This window comes from Mustela erminea, chromosome 5 (assembly GCF_009829155.1).
Source record: "Mustela erminea isolate mMusErm1 chromosome 5, mMusErm1.Pri, whole genome shotgun sequence".
NCBI lineage: Eukaryota > Metazoa > Chordata > Mammalia > Carnivora > Mustelidae > Mustela > Mustela erminea.
Window position 1 is genome coordinate 35,553,643 of NC_045618.1, and position 16,050 is coordinate 35,569,692.

Here is a 16,050-nt window from a genome sequence, read left to right on the forward strand (position 1 = left end):
GGGTGCCAAGGAAAATACTGCTGCTCCTGCTTCTTCAGAGCTCCACTGACCAGTGGAGACCCAGATCTCAACAAATTTGTGTTAATTTCCTAAGACACTGGGCCTGTGAGTACCACTTCTGAGGATCCTTTGCTAAGCGTTTATACAGTCTATCATTTAGAACAAAGAACTTGGGGACAAATCCCAATTGTAGATACAGTACTTATCATGGTCCCAAAGAACTTTATATAAAAACCCCAGATGGGTCACCTGGGTGGCTCAGTTAGTTAAGCATCTGCCTTTGGCTCAGGTCATGATACCAGGGTCCCAGTAATGAGCCCTGAGTCGGGTTCCCTGCTCCGTGGGGAGTCTGCTTCTCCCTGTGTCACTCCCCCCGCTCATGCTCTCTTTCAAATATGTAAATAAAATCTTAAAAAAAAATCCCAGATGGTCTCTTCTCTGAGTCCAACAAGGGGGATGGATTTTCAAGACAAATTCACTGTCCAGCCAGTGTAAACAAGTGACTGGTCCCCACGGTCTCCTTATTCCTTCTCTCTCCATTATTTTTCTCCTTATCATTTGCCACCCCCAAGCATACTGTTTGATTTACGTGTCGTGTTTTACTGTCTGTGGCCTCCCCCCTGCACCCAGAGTGTACGTATCCCACATACCTTGAGAAGAAGTTCCTTACCCAGAGTGGATACTTTGTGACTCTCTGTCAAGTGAGGGAAGAATGCACTTGGACACTGCAGGAGCTGAATGGGGGGCAGGAGGGGGGTCAGTTCAAGACCCACCAAAAGATCTTCCATTCCCTCCTCTCTCTGTCTCCCCCCCATGCTCCTGTGATGTGCTCCAAGAGTCTTTTGTTTTCCACCTCTCTGCAGAGCATTGGCTGTGATGACTACCTGGGCTCAGACAAGGTGGTGGACAAATGCGGGGTGTGCGGCGGCGACAACACAGGCTGTCAGGTTGTGTCGGGCGTGTTCAAGCACGCCCTTACCAGCCTGGGCTACCACCGCGTGGTCGAGATCCCCCAAGGAGCCACCAAAATCAACATCACCGAGATGCACAAGAGCAACAACTATTTGGGTAAGCTTGGTCTTTTTCCAGAGGAAACAGTCTGTCACTCTCAGGTGATTTATTCCTTCCCAGGAGCATGACACGGTGGTGACCAGATGTCCTTGGACTTGGAGAAGGTGCCACTGGAGAATGCCAAAGCACCGTTTGGCCTCCTCCTTAACATGAGAAACGTGGGTGGAGGAAATTTTTGAAGTCCTTGCAAATAAATATTTAATATCTACACATTTAAGCCAGCCTTTGTTCCTTCCAAGAAAAACATGGTTATGCACTAGATACTGGGCTAAATGGTTTCTCTGAGATGGGGGAGGCTCTTTGAGGAGCTGAGGTACAGGCCAGTCTTCGTTCTACTGGAGTTCGAACAGGGCCAGTCAGTGATCCTATCTGGAGCTTCATTCCCAAAGGTCTGAAGTAAAAACCATGTTTCTCTTCTTTCTGCTTCATCTTCCTTGGGGCAATGGTATGTGTTGAGTATGTGTGTATTTTCTGAACAGCTGCAGACATTTTGGGTAATATCATAGACATTGAGAGGCCATTTTTACCGATCTTCCCACAAAGAATTAGATCTTTGTTGATCCTTCCTTCTGGGTTGCTGGCTGATTGCATTTTATGCAAAGCAAATCGGGTCATAAGAATTGATATTGACCAATTTCTAATTCACATGAGCATGCACAGACGAGTTAACAAAATAATATAAGGAAAGCGATTTCTTCAAGTCCTTTAGTGAACATCCATATTCATTTTCATTTTTTAATGATTTTTAAAATTTTTAATTAACATATAATGTATTATTAGCCCCAGGGGTACAGGTCTGTGAATCACCAGGTTTACACACTTCATAGCACTCACCATAGCACATACCATCTCCGATGTCCTTAACCTAACCAACCTCTCCCTACCTCCCTTCCCCCAGCAACCCTCAGTTTGTTTTGTGAGATTAAGAGTGTCTTATGGTTTGAATCCCTCCCGATCCCATCTTGTTTCATTTTTTCCTTCCCTATCCCCCAAACCCCCCATGTTGGCTCTCAAATTCTTCATATCAGGGAGAGCATATGATAATTGTCTTTCTTTGATTGAGTTATTTCGCTCAGCATAATACCCTCTAGTTCCATCCACGTCATTGAAAATGGCACGATTTCATTTCTTTTGATGGCTGCTTAGTATTCCATCACACACACACACACACACACACACACACACACACACACACCTCACATCTTCTTTATCCATTCATCTGTTGATGGACATCTAGGTTCTTTCCATAGTTTGGCTATTGTGGACATTGCTGCTATAAACATTTGGGTCCAAGTGGCCCTTCGGATCACTACATTTGTATCTTTAGGGTAAATAACCAATAGTGCGATTGCTGGGTCATAGGGTAGCTCTATTTTCAACTTTTTGAGGAACCTCCATGCTTTTTTCCAGAGTAGCTTCACCAGCTTGCATTCCCACCATCACTGTAGGAGGGTTCCCCTTTCTCTGCATCCTCACCAGCATCTGTCATTTCCTGACTTGTTAATTTTAGCCATTCTGACTGGCGTGAGGTGGTATCTCACTGGGGTTTTGATTTGTATTTCCCTGAAGACAAGTGATATGGAGCACTTTTTCATGTGTCTGTTGGCCACCTGGATGTCTTCTTTGCAGAAATGTCTGTTCATGTCCTCTGCCCATTTCTTGATTGGCTTATTTGTTTTTTGGGTGTTGAGCTTGATAAGTTTTATTTCTAGATTTTGGATACTAGCCCTTTATCTGATATGTCATTTGGAAATCTTCTCCCACTCTGTCAGTTGTCTTTTGGTTTTGTTGACTGTATCCTTTACTGTGCAAAAGTTTTTGATCTGGATGAAGTCCCAATAGTTCATTTTTGCCCTTGCTTCCCTTGTCTTTGGCCGTGTTTCTAGGAAGAAGTTGCTGTGGCTGAAGTCGAAGAGGTTGCTGTCTGTGATCCCCTCAATGATTTTGTAGATTCCTGTCTCATATTGAGGTCTTTCATCCAGTTTGAGTCTATTTTTGTGTGTGATTTAAGGAAATGGCCCACTTTCATTCTTCTGCATGTGGCTGTCCAATTTTCCCAACACCATTTGTTGAAGAGACTGTCTTTTTTCACTGGACATTCTTTCCTGCTTTGTTGAAGATTAGTTGACCATAGAGTTGAGGGTTCTGTTTCTGGACTCTCTATTCTGTCCCATTGATCTATGTGATTGTTTTTGTGCCAGTACCATACTGTCTTGATAATGACAGCTTTGTAATAGAATTTGAAGTCTGGAATTGTGATGCCACCAACTTTGGCTTTCTTTTCCAACATTCCTATGGCTATTTGAGGTCTTTTCTGGTTCCATATAAATTTTAGGATTATTTGTTCCATTTCTTTGAAAAAATGGATGGGATTTTGATAGGGATTGCATGAAACCTGTAGGTAGCTTTAGGTAGCATAGACATTTTTCACAATATTTGTTCTTCCAATCCATGAGCATCGAACATTTTTCCATTTCTTTTTGTCTTCCTCAATTTCTTTCGTGAGTACTTTGTAGTTTTATGAGTACAGATTCTTTGCCTCTTTGGTTAGGTTTATTCCTAGGTATCTTATGGTTTTGGGTGTAACTGTAAACGGGATGGATTCTTTAATTTCTCTTTCTTCTGTCTTGATTTTGGTGTATGGAAATGCATCTGATTTCTGTGCATTGATTTTATATTCTGACACTTTACTGAATTCATGTACAATTTCAAGCAGATTCCGAGTGGAGTCTTTTGGGTTTTCCACAGGAAGCATCATATCACCTGCAAAGAGTGATAGTGTGACTTCTTTGTCAATTTGGATGCCTTTAATTTCTTTTTGTTGCCTGATTGCTGAGGCTAAGACTTCTGGTACTATGTTGAATATCAGTGGTGATAATAGACATCCCTGCTGTGTTCCTGACCCAGAAAAGCTCTCAGTTTTTTTTCATTGAGAATGATAGTTGCTGTGGGTTTTTCATAGATGCTTTGATGATATTGAGGTATGTACCCTCTATCCCTACACTTTGAAGAGTTTTGATCAGCAAAGGATGCTGTACTTTGTCAAATGCTTTTTCAGCATCTATTGAGAGTATCATGTGGTTCTTGTTCTTTCTTGTATTAATGTATCATATCACACTGATTGATTTGTGGATGTTGAACCAAACTTGCAGCCCTGGAATAAATGCCACTTAGTCGTGGTGAATAATCCTTTTAATGTACTGTTGGATCCTATTGGCTAGTATTTTGTTGAGAATTTTTGCATTTGTGTTTATCTAGGATATTGGTCTGTAATTCTCTTTTTTGATGGGGTCGTGGTCTGGTTTTGGGATTAAGGTAATGCTGGCCTCATAACATGAGTTTGGAAGTCTTCCTTCCATTTCTATTTTTTGGAACAGTTTCAGGAGAACAGGAATTAATTCTTCTTTAAGTGCTTAGTAGAATTCCCCTGGGAAGCCATCTGGCCCTGGGCTCTTTTGTTTTTTGGGAGATTTTTGATGACTGCTTCAATCTCCTTACTGTTCAGGTTTTCTATTTCAACCTGGTTCAGTTGTGGTAGTTTATATGTCTCTAGGAATGCATCCATTTCTTCCAAATTGTCAAATTTGCTGGTGCATAGTTGCTCATAACATGTTCTTATAATTGTTTGTATTTCTTTGGTGTTGGTTGTGATATCTCCTCTTTCATTCATGATTTTATTGATTTGGGTCCCTTCTCTTTTCTTTTTGATGAGTCTGGTGAGGAGTTTATCATCTTATTAATTCTTTCAAAGAACCAGCTCCCAGTTTCATCAATTTGTTCTGTTGTTTTTTGGGTGTCAATTTCAATGATTTCTGCTCTGATCTTTATGATTTCTCTTCTCCTGTTGGGTTTAGGCTTTCTTTGCTGTTCTTTCTCCAGCTCCTTTAGGTGTAGGGTTAGGTTGTGTATTTGAGACCTTTCCTGTTTCCTGTGTTAGGCTTGTATCGCTATATATTTTCCTCTCAGGACTGCCTTTGCTGGGTCGCACAGATTTTCAACGGTTGTGTTTTCATTATTATTTGTTTCCATGGATTTTTTCAATTATTCTTTAATTTCCTGGTTGACCCATTCATTTTTTAGTAGGATGCTCTTTAGCCTCCATGTATTTGGGTTCTTTCCAAATTTCCTCTTGTGATTGAGTTCTAATTTCAGAGCATTGTGGTCTGAAAATATGCAGGGAATGATTCCAATATTTTGGTTCTAGTTGAGACCTGATTTGTGACTCAGGATGTGATCTATTCTGGAGAATGTTCCATGTGCACTAGAGAAGAATGTGTATTCTGTTGCTTTGGGATGGAATGTTCTGAATGTATCTGTGATGTCCATGTTGTCCAGTGTGTCATTTAAGGCCTTTATTTCCTTGTTGATCTTTTGCCTGGATGATCTGTCCATTTCAGTGAGGGGAGTGTTAAAGTCCCCTACTGTTATTGTATTATTGTCGATGTATTTCTTTGATTTTGTTATTATTTGGTTTATATAGTTGGCTGCTCCCATGTTAGGGGCATAGATATTTAAAATTGCTAGATCTTCTTGTTGGACAGACCCTTTGAGTATGATATAGTGTCCTTCCTCATCTCTTATTATAGTCTTTGGCTTCAAATCTAATTTATCTGATGTAAAGATTGCCACCCAAGCTTTCTTTAAATGTCCATTAGCATGGTAAATTGTTTTCAACCCCCTCACTTTAAATCTGGAGATGTCTTTGGGTCTAAAATGAATTTCTTGTAAACAGCATATTGATGGAGGTTTTGTTTTTTTTTTATTAGGGGAATTCTCTACAATAATTCACTCCAGTATACCTTCTGTCCCCTCTTGCTTTCTTCTTCTGGAATCCCAATTATTCTAATATTGTTTCGTCTTTTGGTATCACTTATCTCTCAAATTCTCCCCCCGTGGTCCAGTAGTTGTCTCTCTTTTTCTCAGCTTCTTTATTCTCCTATCTTCTCTATCATTAATTCTCTCTTCTGCCTCATTTATCCTAGTGGTAAGAGCCTCGATTTTTTTATTGCACCTTATTAATAGCTTTTTAAAAATTTCAGCTTGGTTAGATTTTAGGTATTTTATTTCTCCAGAAAGGGCTTTTATTTCTCCAGACAAGTTTTCTCTTATATCTTCCATGCCTTTTTTGAACTCAGCTAGCACCTTGAGAATCATCATTCTGAACTCTAGATCTGACATTTTGCCAATGTCTATATTGATTAGGTCCTTAGCCTTTGGTTCTGCCTCTTGGTTTTTTTTTTTTTTTTCCCCTGTGGTGAGTTTTTGCACCTTGTCATTTTATCCAGATAAGTATATATGAATGAAAGAACAAAATACTAAAGTAGTGGCAAAGACTCCAGAAAAATGTGCCTTAACCAAATCAGAAGAGACCCCAAATCATGGGGGAGAAGATAGGGGGTTAAAAGAAGTTTAAAAAATATATATATATATATATATAAGACTGCTGAATAGAATAGAGCCACACAATTGATTTTGGGTGTATTTTGGTCTCTTAGAAGAAACTACCTACCAAAATTTTAAAAAAAGAAAAAATATATATGTATATACACACACACACACAAATAAGTATAAATACAATGAAGGGATGGAATATGACTGTAAAGATAAAAATTTTTAAAAAATTGTAAAAAAGGAGTTGATATATTGGTTGGGAATAGAAAGAAAAGAACTTGGAGAGAATTTGCTCAGGCTGGAAACTAGAACAAAGCCCTGTGCTAGATTTATGGTATATTTTGATCTATTAGAAGAAGTTGTATCCCAAATTTTTTTTAGAAGAAGAAACCCTATATGTATACAAAAAATAAAGTTAGATACAATGAAGGATAAAATATGACTATAATAATGAAGGTTCAAAAAGATTTTTTAAAAAAGAAAGGTATTGTTAAGATAAACTAGTTAAAAAACATTAAAAGAGTAAAGAGTAAAAATTGAAAAAAATTAGATTAAGAAAAAATATAAAATTAAAAAAAATTAATTAACTTTGCAAGACTAAAAAATCTTGGGGAGAAAGCCATGAATTCCATGCTTTGCTTTCCCCTCCTCTGGAATTCCCCTGTTCTCCTTGATCTGTGAGCTTGGTCTTGACTGGATGTTCTTGCTAATTTTCTGAGGGAGGGGCTTGTTGTAGTGATTCTCAAATGTCTTTGTCTGAGGTGGAATTGCACTGCCCTTTCCAGGGGCCAAGCTAAGTAATCTGCTCAGTTCACTCTTGGGAACTCTTGTTCCCTGAATGCTTTCCATAGAGCTCTGGAGGACAGGAATGAAAATGGCGGCCTCCCCAATCTCCAGCTGGAGGAGCTGAGAGTTTGGGCCCCCTCAGTCTGCCCTTGGAGAAAAGCCATCAGTCCTTCCCATCTCCCTGGTCTCTTGTTTCGCTCCAAGCTCACCTGGCCTGTGACCGAGCATCTCTGTCTCGGGCACACAGCCCTGTTTGGAGTCTCCAAACCCAGCAGATTTCTGACTCCAGAGAAGGAAGGTGAGTCTCCCCGGATCTGCCACTTGTGGGGTCCCTGTTTCAGGAGCAGTGACCTGACTGTGCCATGGATCACAGTTTAAGGTAACCCAGAGCTGAGTGCTCACTCCTCAGCTCCACTTCTGTAGCTGGCTTCCCCACTCTGATACCTGCAATCTCTGGTACACCCAGACACCCCCGATCCTTCTGTGACCCTGTGGGACCTGAGACCACGCTGTCACAGCATGGGCTTCACCCCCGCTCAGCCTCTGGAGCGATGTCCCTCAGTGGAGCAGACTTCTGAAAGTTCTGATTTTGTGCTCCGTTGCTCTGCCACTTGCCAGGAGCCAGCCACTCCCCGGCGGTCTATCTTCCTGTCGCTTCGGATTCACTTCTCCACAGGTCCTACCTTTCAGAAAGTGGCTGATTTTCTGTTTCTAGAATTGCTGCTCTTCTTCTCTTCGATCTCCTGTTGGGTTTGTAGGTGTTCAGAATGGTTTAGTAACTATCTACATGAACTCCTGCGACCTGAAGTCATCTCAGTCTGCTACTCTTCTGCCATCTTGACTCCTCCTTCCATTTTTAAAATAATTTCTTGAACAGGAACTGTTCAAGCACAGTCTGGGGGATGGAAGCTGTTCCTAGCCCTAATTTGTAGATAAGGAAATAGCCACAGAGAGAGTATGTCACTTGCTAAGTTCACACGGCTATGAAGAGGTGGAGCCTGGGATTCAAACCCAAGCAGTCTGTCTTCAAGTCAATCTCTACCAAGATATAACACCCATGAGCAGTTCTCAGAACCTATGAGCAGTTCTCAGAACCTGAGCTCTTCTTGTACAGCCTTGGCCATGCAGCCATCAATGGCTGCAGCAGTTGAGAGATGATTCATTTTGCAAATCTCGGATACCAGGAGCACCCCAGAAGATAACTCCAGATGCTGCAGCTTTTCTTTCTGCACCCAGGCAAATGCAACCAAAATTTGCTTGACCTGGATTGATTGGCAGGAGGAGGAAAGGATGGCAGATGAGACTCTGAGACAAGTCCAGTTAAAGGGAAAAGCGGTCCCATTTGCTCCGGCAAGCCCAGGCGCTGCCAAAGGAGCAATAAGTCTCGTTTTCCCAATGAGGGGTTTGTGCATTATCTTCAGTTGTGAGGAAATAGTCTTTGTGTGTTTCCTTCTTTTTCTTCTTCTTTTTTTTTTTTTTTTGAATATTGGAAAATCACATCTCCATAAATATCCTTCTAGAAGGGAACATATTCTTCAGGGGATTATTCAAAGTGTGATTATGTTCAAATTCAAAGGTACCAGCAAATGATGCCACTTCTTTTTTTTTTTAAATGAGCTTTGTGTTGTTTTTAGTAAATTTTCCCTTGCTCAGTTCAGAAAACTGGTTTTAAGCTGTGCCTTCCAAAGAGAACATCCTGGGTGTGGGGCGCCTGGGTGGCTTAGCTGATTAAGCCTCTGGCTTTGGCTCAAGTCATAATCTCAGGGTCCTCGGATCAAGTCCCGCATTGGGTTCTCTGCTCAGCTGGGAGCCTGCTTTCCTTACTCTCTCTCTCTGTCTGCCTCTCTGCCTGCTTGTGATCTCTGTCTGTCAAATAAATAAATAAAATCTTAAAAAAAAAAAATCCTGGGTGAACATGAAACTGCACTCAGAGCTTCAGTGTTTTCATCTAGAGTAGGGGAGGAAGAATCTTGACCCTATAATTATTTGTGACAATCGATAGGATAACAGATACTCAGAACCCTGTCACTTACCAACAATTAGCGAACAGCCATTCCCTTTCTTTTGTCTCAGAGAACTTGTCAGGATACCAAAGCTTCGTGGAGTCAAAATTCCCTTCCCTCCTAAAAAAGATTCAGTGAGAGACTGATTCAGAAAATCAGATTCACCCTGGTAGATGCCCAGAGACCAGTGTAGGGCCTGAGAAATCCTGAGTCCATCGGCAGTATTACATGGTACAGGAAGAGGAGGGAGAATGGAGACAGAAGAGCAGACTGTAATGAAACGTTCCAGAAGGATCACTGGGAGCTTCTGTCTGCAGCATTTAAATCATTTAAAGCAGTGGAATGCTCTTTTTTTTTAACCTCCTTTTTTCCTTTTGATATAATTCACATATCATAAAATTCAACCTTTTAAAATGGTCTTTTTTTTTTTTAAGGGTTTTTTTATTTGAGAGAGACTGGGGTGGGAGGGAGAGAGACAAGCTCCAGCAGACTCCCCACTGAGCACAGAGCTGAACAGAGCGCTTGATTCCATGACCCTGCGATCACGACCTTAGCTGAAACCAGGAGTCGGAAGCCCCGCTGACTGGCCCCCCACTGGCTGGTCCCCTAGGCACTCCAAATGGTCTTCTCATCACAGGTGTTCTCTTTACCTATGTCACCTATCCTGCTAAATCTCCTATTCTGTGAGGTCTGTATATTTTAAAAGTTAAATGGCATGGGACTGCTTGAGATTATGGGTAAGCCCTCAGCACATGGGTTTCTCAAGCTATGTTGAACTCTTCAAGGACCGTTTTTTACATTATACATTTTCAGACATGGAAATGTTTTTCAATGAGATATGTGATGAGTTTCTCTACAGTTTTCCAGGTAATGATGAAGGTTTCAGTGTTCTTCCCTTGTATTTCCAGCTAGGAAAACTATATCGCATAAAAATGTGACTTGATGTCCAAAATTGATTTGGCTGTTTATAGAATTGTCAACAGACAGGAAATGAATAGTTCAAGTTTGTATCATTGCTTTCAAAAAATACACAAATTTTTTTGAATTTGTTTGAACTCTAAATTAATTATGTAGTTGGTCTTTAGAATTTTATAAAATTTTTAAAAAATTGTGCTTTTCCTTTTTTTAATCTTACCATGGCTCATGCAGGAAGTAATTAATTTGCACTTTCTGAATTGTGAAACAGTTTTGCTCTAAGCAGTTTTCAAAAATAAAAATTTTGGCATTAAAAACAAAAACAAAAAATACACAAATTTTAAAGGTTTTTTTTTTGGGGGGGGGTGCCTTATTGTTTCCCAGAGTTAGCTTTAGTTATTTGTAACGCAAATGAAGCTTTTCTTGTGAAACACTTGGTATCTTTTAATGACCAATTCTGCAAACTTGATGGAAAATGGATACCTATGAAAACAGAAGGACTTGAATTATTAAAGCTGGAAAAGATGGTCTTATCATCTTATTTTAAAAGTTTTTTTAAAACCCTCAATGAGTAAGTGACCTTCCCCACATGCCGATCACCTAGTTAATGATAGAAGTCATACTCTATGTGTAGTAAGTACTTCAGTCTCCAAGCATTTTGACGTGCATGGCCTTCTTATTTTTCAAATTGGACATTCTTTACTTTGCCTGCTTCAAGAAAGATCTAGCTTTACTAAAGATCCAATTAATATAGTGAGGATGTGAAAACTGACATTTAAAAATCAGAAACCACACATGTAGAAGAAGGAGGCATGCACCCCCCCCCCCCGCCAAATTTTGCCTCCTATGTAAATAGTGATGGTGTGTTCATCCTGACTCTGAGCTTACGGCTTAATTTGGTTTGACCATTGAGAACTGGATGTGCTCCATTCAGATTCTGAAGTCCTGAGTTCTGGCCCTAGCCCTGCCTAACTCACAGGGAGACAAGACCCATGTGGGACTGGAGCAACAGGCCAACTTGGGACTTCACGATGCTCACTGTTTTCTGAGCAAAGCTAGAGAAATCATGACCTTCAATGGTGCATGGATTTTAGGACAAAGAATCTGTGTTTTATTTTAGCTTGGAAGCCAATGAAGTTCTGCAGACTTGAGCTCCATTTCTCAGTCTTTCTTTGAATTTGTTCACATGCTCCAAAATATTGACTGGCTGGTAGATTACAGATTCCTAGATACACATTTTCTTTTTAGCAGAGAAGACTTTAGAATCCATGTATCTGCTAAAGCCTCTGCATTCTCTTTTGCATGTGCGTTATTCTGGACCCTGCTCTTTGGAAATAAAAAGCTAAATCTAATTTTATTAAAATGATGGACATTTATATTCCTTACCAGTTCCTTAGTAATAAGATGTTGTAAAATTATTCTAGCCGAAATATCAAAGTTGGCGCAGTTCAGCTAGCTCAGTTTACTAATGTCATTATGTAACAGTTCAGAAATCAGACATAAAAGCATACCAAGCCAAATTGATTCTACAGGACATGTTCTACCTGCCAACATGTAATGACTTGGAAGGCATTTTTTAAAGGTCTATAAGCTTTTAAACATAAACTGGCAATTGCTTTACTGTTAAGCACTTTTTCTTAAAAGTTTTAAAGAATAATAATTACCACCAGCATTTAAAAAAAATCAGGTATCATGGATCCTCTATAATATGCCAACCTTTAACTTAGTCGAGCAGCTCTCTCTATGGGAAGGATTGGAGTATTTAAATAATAGGATGTCTTATATTTGTGTGACAGTTAATCCCAAAGATTTTTTGTATGCATTGTAAAAATTCTGAACAATACGGATGATATAGACCAAAAAGGTGGAATTCCTTCTGTGTCCCAGCCCCACACCAGGTCCACTGCTTTCATTTATTAAGGCAGATAAATGACCACTCTTAGCCATTCTCTGTGCATCTTCTAGTCCTTTGTGAAAGTACATATATACATCTTCTAAAAGTGGGGTTACTATACATACTTTCTGCAGTTTACTCCTTTATTTTAATATATCATGCCTTTTCCTATTACTGCATTGATTCATCATTTTCTGAGTATAGAGTATTCCATACATCAGAGGTAGCATAATCCATTTAAGCAGTTCCCTATTGAAGAAAGTTTATGTTGTCTCATTTCCTAATATTGCAAATAATACATCCAATTTGTGGTTCACGATGGCAGACTGAGTACATGAGTTGTTTTTTGTTTGTTTGTTTTCCTCCTTCCTCCCAATATTCCATCAAAGTGAACCTAAAGGAATAAGACAGGCTATAACCTACAACCACCAAGAAAACAAGAGGGGGGCATCTGTGAAATGATTTTAACAAATTTCTGGAACAAATTTCTGAAAGCAGATGGAAGACTGTTCATTAATAGAGCTGAGGAAATCACAGCCTAGGTAGCAGAGGGGACTGTGAGGAGGAGGGAGCAGCCTGAGTGCAGATGCCAGGGGCCTCTGAGTCTGGGGGCAACAGGTAAAATGGTGGCTCCGTTGACTGGTGCCCCATTCTCTCACCTGCTCAAAGCTGGCCTATTGACAAGCTCTGTTGAGCTTGTTACAGAATTCTCAGACAGGCTTCCCATTGTTTTCATCTTAAACATCAATGGATAGAACCTAAGAGGACAACCAAGGGTCAGTAGACAGTTTTCTAAAGCCTATAGCATGAAAGAGAAAGCCCAAGATAAATAACTGGAAAAGCTGTCTCTAGAAGAAACAGCAAATTCTTGGAGAAGAAAATCCAAGTTAAGGTCCCCTTACAAGTAATGCTGCCTTGAATATCCTCATAACTATATCCTTTCATACTTATTTCAAATATTTCATAAATACTTCTGTAGGATAGATTCTGAGAAATAGAATTTGTAGGTAGAAGAGAATGAACACTTACAATTCTGAGCAAGGAAGCAAGATTCCTCTCTAGAGCAGTGGTACTAACGGACACCCCCACCAAAAGTGCCTTTCTCCACCCTTCTACTAACAGGAAATATTATAATCATACTTAAATTTTTTACTGTATCTTTTTAATTTGCATTTTCTTGACAACTCATTTTATTGTGGTTTGTACTCCTGTGAATTTGCTATTTTTAAATTGTGTTTGTGGTTTTCTTACCAGTTTTAAGAACTCTTAAGTTATGAATAATAACCACCTTCTGCATATATTATTATATTATATATTATTATATTATAAATATATATATACACATATATATACATAAATATAGTATTCTTAATCTTGTGTTTCAACTGTGCTTATGATATCTGTTTTTCTGTGGAGAAAAATTTTAATCTTTTTTGTCAAATCTGCTGATCATTTCTTTTTAATAGCTAGTGAGTTTTGTTTTGCTTAGGAAGACCTGCCCACCTCCAACGTTATAAAATTTATTCTCTAATATTTTCTTCCATTACTTTTATACTCATTTTAGAGTATACTTAGATATTGATTTCTTTGAAATTAGTTTTTGTGTATGGTGTGAGGTAGGAATCTAACTTCCTTTCTCCAAATAGATAAACAGTTGTCACAACACAATTTGTTAAATTTCCCCCACGTACTTGAGGTACCACATTTACCATATATTAAATTCAAATATAGAGAGCTGTTTGGATCAAATAGATGTGGATTCTTGATTCAAGTCCATTGATCTATCTGGCTCTTCCTGCTTTGATATCATATTGTTTTCAATATTATAGTTTTCTGTTGTATTCTTTTATAGGTCAACTTACTGCCCTCTCCCCAGTTTCCTACCAAAACACTTTGTTCTTTTCCTAAATTTCCTTGAGTCTTGTCATACCTTTGTTTTACATGCACATTAAAATCAGTTTGTCAAATTCCGTAAAACTTGCACTGAAATTTTAATTGAGATTGCAATGAGTTTATGGGTTAATTTGAAGAGGAAAAGAAATGTCTTAATAACATTGATTCTTTTAATTCAGGAGTATAGTGTATCTTCCCATTTTGTGTTCTTTAATAAAATTTCTTTACCTAGACTTTGCATATGTTTTATTAGGTTTTTCTCTAGGTATTTTATGGTTTTTGCTCATATGGTAGATCTTTCTTTCCACTATATTTCCAATTAGTCATGCCAATATGTGTTAAGTCAGTTTATTTTATATATTCATTTTCTACCTAGACATCTTTCTAGACTCCTTTAGCAATTCTAATAATTTTTCAGTTATTTGACATGGGTTCTTCTAGATGGAAAATCTTGATATCTATAGATAATAATGTTGTCTTCCTGTGACATATTCCCCCTCTTATTTCTCTCCTGTCTTGTGGCACTTAAAGGCTCAGACCTCCAAAAGATTTTGGAATAATCCAGAAGTGTAGAATAATAATGTTAGTGGGCTTTTTAAAAAATCTTGTTCTTGACATTGGGAATACTTCTAATAGACATTTTCTGAGTTTTCTGATATATAACTTTTATCAAAGTAAGGAAATTTCCTTTTTTTAATTTAAATTAAATTAGCCAACATGTAGTACATTATTAGTTTTTGATGTAGTGTTCAATGATTCTTAGTTGCATATAACACCCAGTGCTATCACATCACCTGCCCTCCTTAATGCCCATCACCCTGTACCGCATCCACCACCCACCTCCCTTTCTACAACCCTCATTTAGTCTCTGGAATCAAGAGTCTCTCATGGTTTGTCTCCCTCTCTGATTTCTTCCCATTCAGTTTCTCCTCCTTTCTCCTATGATCCTTTGCACTATTTCTATTATTCCACAAATAAGTGAAACCATATGATAATTGTTTTTCTCTCATTGACTTATTTCACTCAGCATAATCCCCTCCAGTTCCATCCATGTTGACGTAAATGGTGGGTATTCATCCTTTCTGACTGGCTGAGTAATAATCCACATGAACCACATCTTCTTTATCCATTCGTCTGTTGAAGGGCATCTTGGCTCCTTCCACAGTTTGGCTATTGTAAAGTAAGGAATGTTCTTTCGGTAACCAGACTTTAACAATTGTTATCAGAATGTGCTCCTGTTTCTTTTTCCTTCCGGTGTCTGATTTTCATTATTTCTCAATTTATATTTATAAACTTGATAGATATTTGCTTCTTATAGATACATTAAGTGGGTCCCGTCCAGTAACTACAGTGACCTAGCTGCTACTTCAAAGCATATGCCAACGCTATAAAAATACTCTGTTCCCAACTTAAGTCTTCCTTCACTCCCTCTCAGATTTCTTGCCCCACAGAAGAAGCACAAATATTAAAAACACAAATATTGTGTTCAATGCCATTTGAAAGGGCAAAAACTGGAGCTGTGTACATGTTTATGGTAAAAGAAAGGAGGATGTTGAGAATGTTCAGTCCTGTTTATAAATGCCTGAAGCGAAGTCATATCGTTTTGGCCTTGGCCATAGCCTCTGTCTCCTGCTTGTACTCTCTCTCCACATTGGCTTCTTTTCTCCGCAAGGGTTCTTTCAAGGGTGTTTTGCCTTTATGTCTGGCATCAAGGGCCAGAATGTTTAGGTCTCCCCCAGTTAGGTCCCCCCCCCCCAAATTTATTTAGTGAAATCCTAACCTCCAAGATGGTAGTTTTAAGAGATGAGGCCTTTGGGAGGTAATTAGAGCATGAAAGTGAAGCCCTTATGCATGGGATTAGTGTCCTTCTAAAAGAGGCCCCAGAGAGATCCCTGACCCCTCGTGACAACTGTCTAGAAAGCAGATTTCTTTATTTTACACTTCCCAGCCCCCAGAGCTGTGAGAAATCAGTGTCCGTTGTTCACAAGCCACCATGTCTGTGGGGTTTGTGATAGCCGCTGGAATGGACTAAGTGACCTACGTCTGTTTCTGTAACAGGTCTTTCCTTCAAGTGGAGCAGACCCACTATGGTTCAGT

General features: G+C 39.2%; 1 protein-coding gene across 3 annotated transcripts in view; it reads left to right on the forward strand.

Annotated features, from left to right (window-relative positions):
• The window catches only part of THSD4 (thrombospondin type 1 domain containing 4), a 571,839-nt gene that overhangs the window by 449,663 nt on the left and 106,126 nt on the right, over window positions 1-16,050 (forward strand). For all 3 annotated transcript variants that reach the window (XM_032342609.1, XM_032342608.1, XM_032342610.1), the window contains one exon: window positions 864-1,068. In XM_032342609.1, coding sequence (XP_032198500.1) covers window positions 864-1,068 — 205 coding nt within the window. The remainder of the gene's footprint in view (window positions 1-863; window positions 1,069-16,050) is intronic.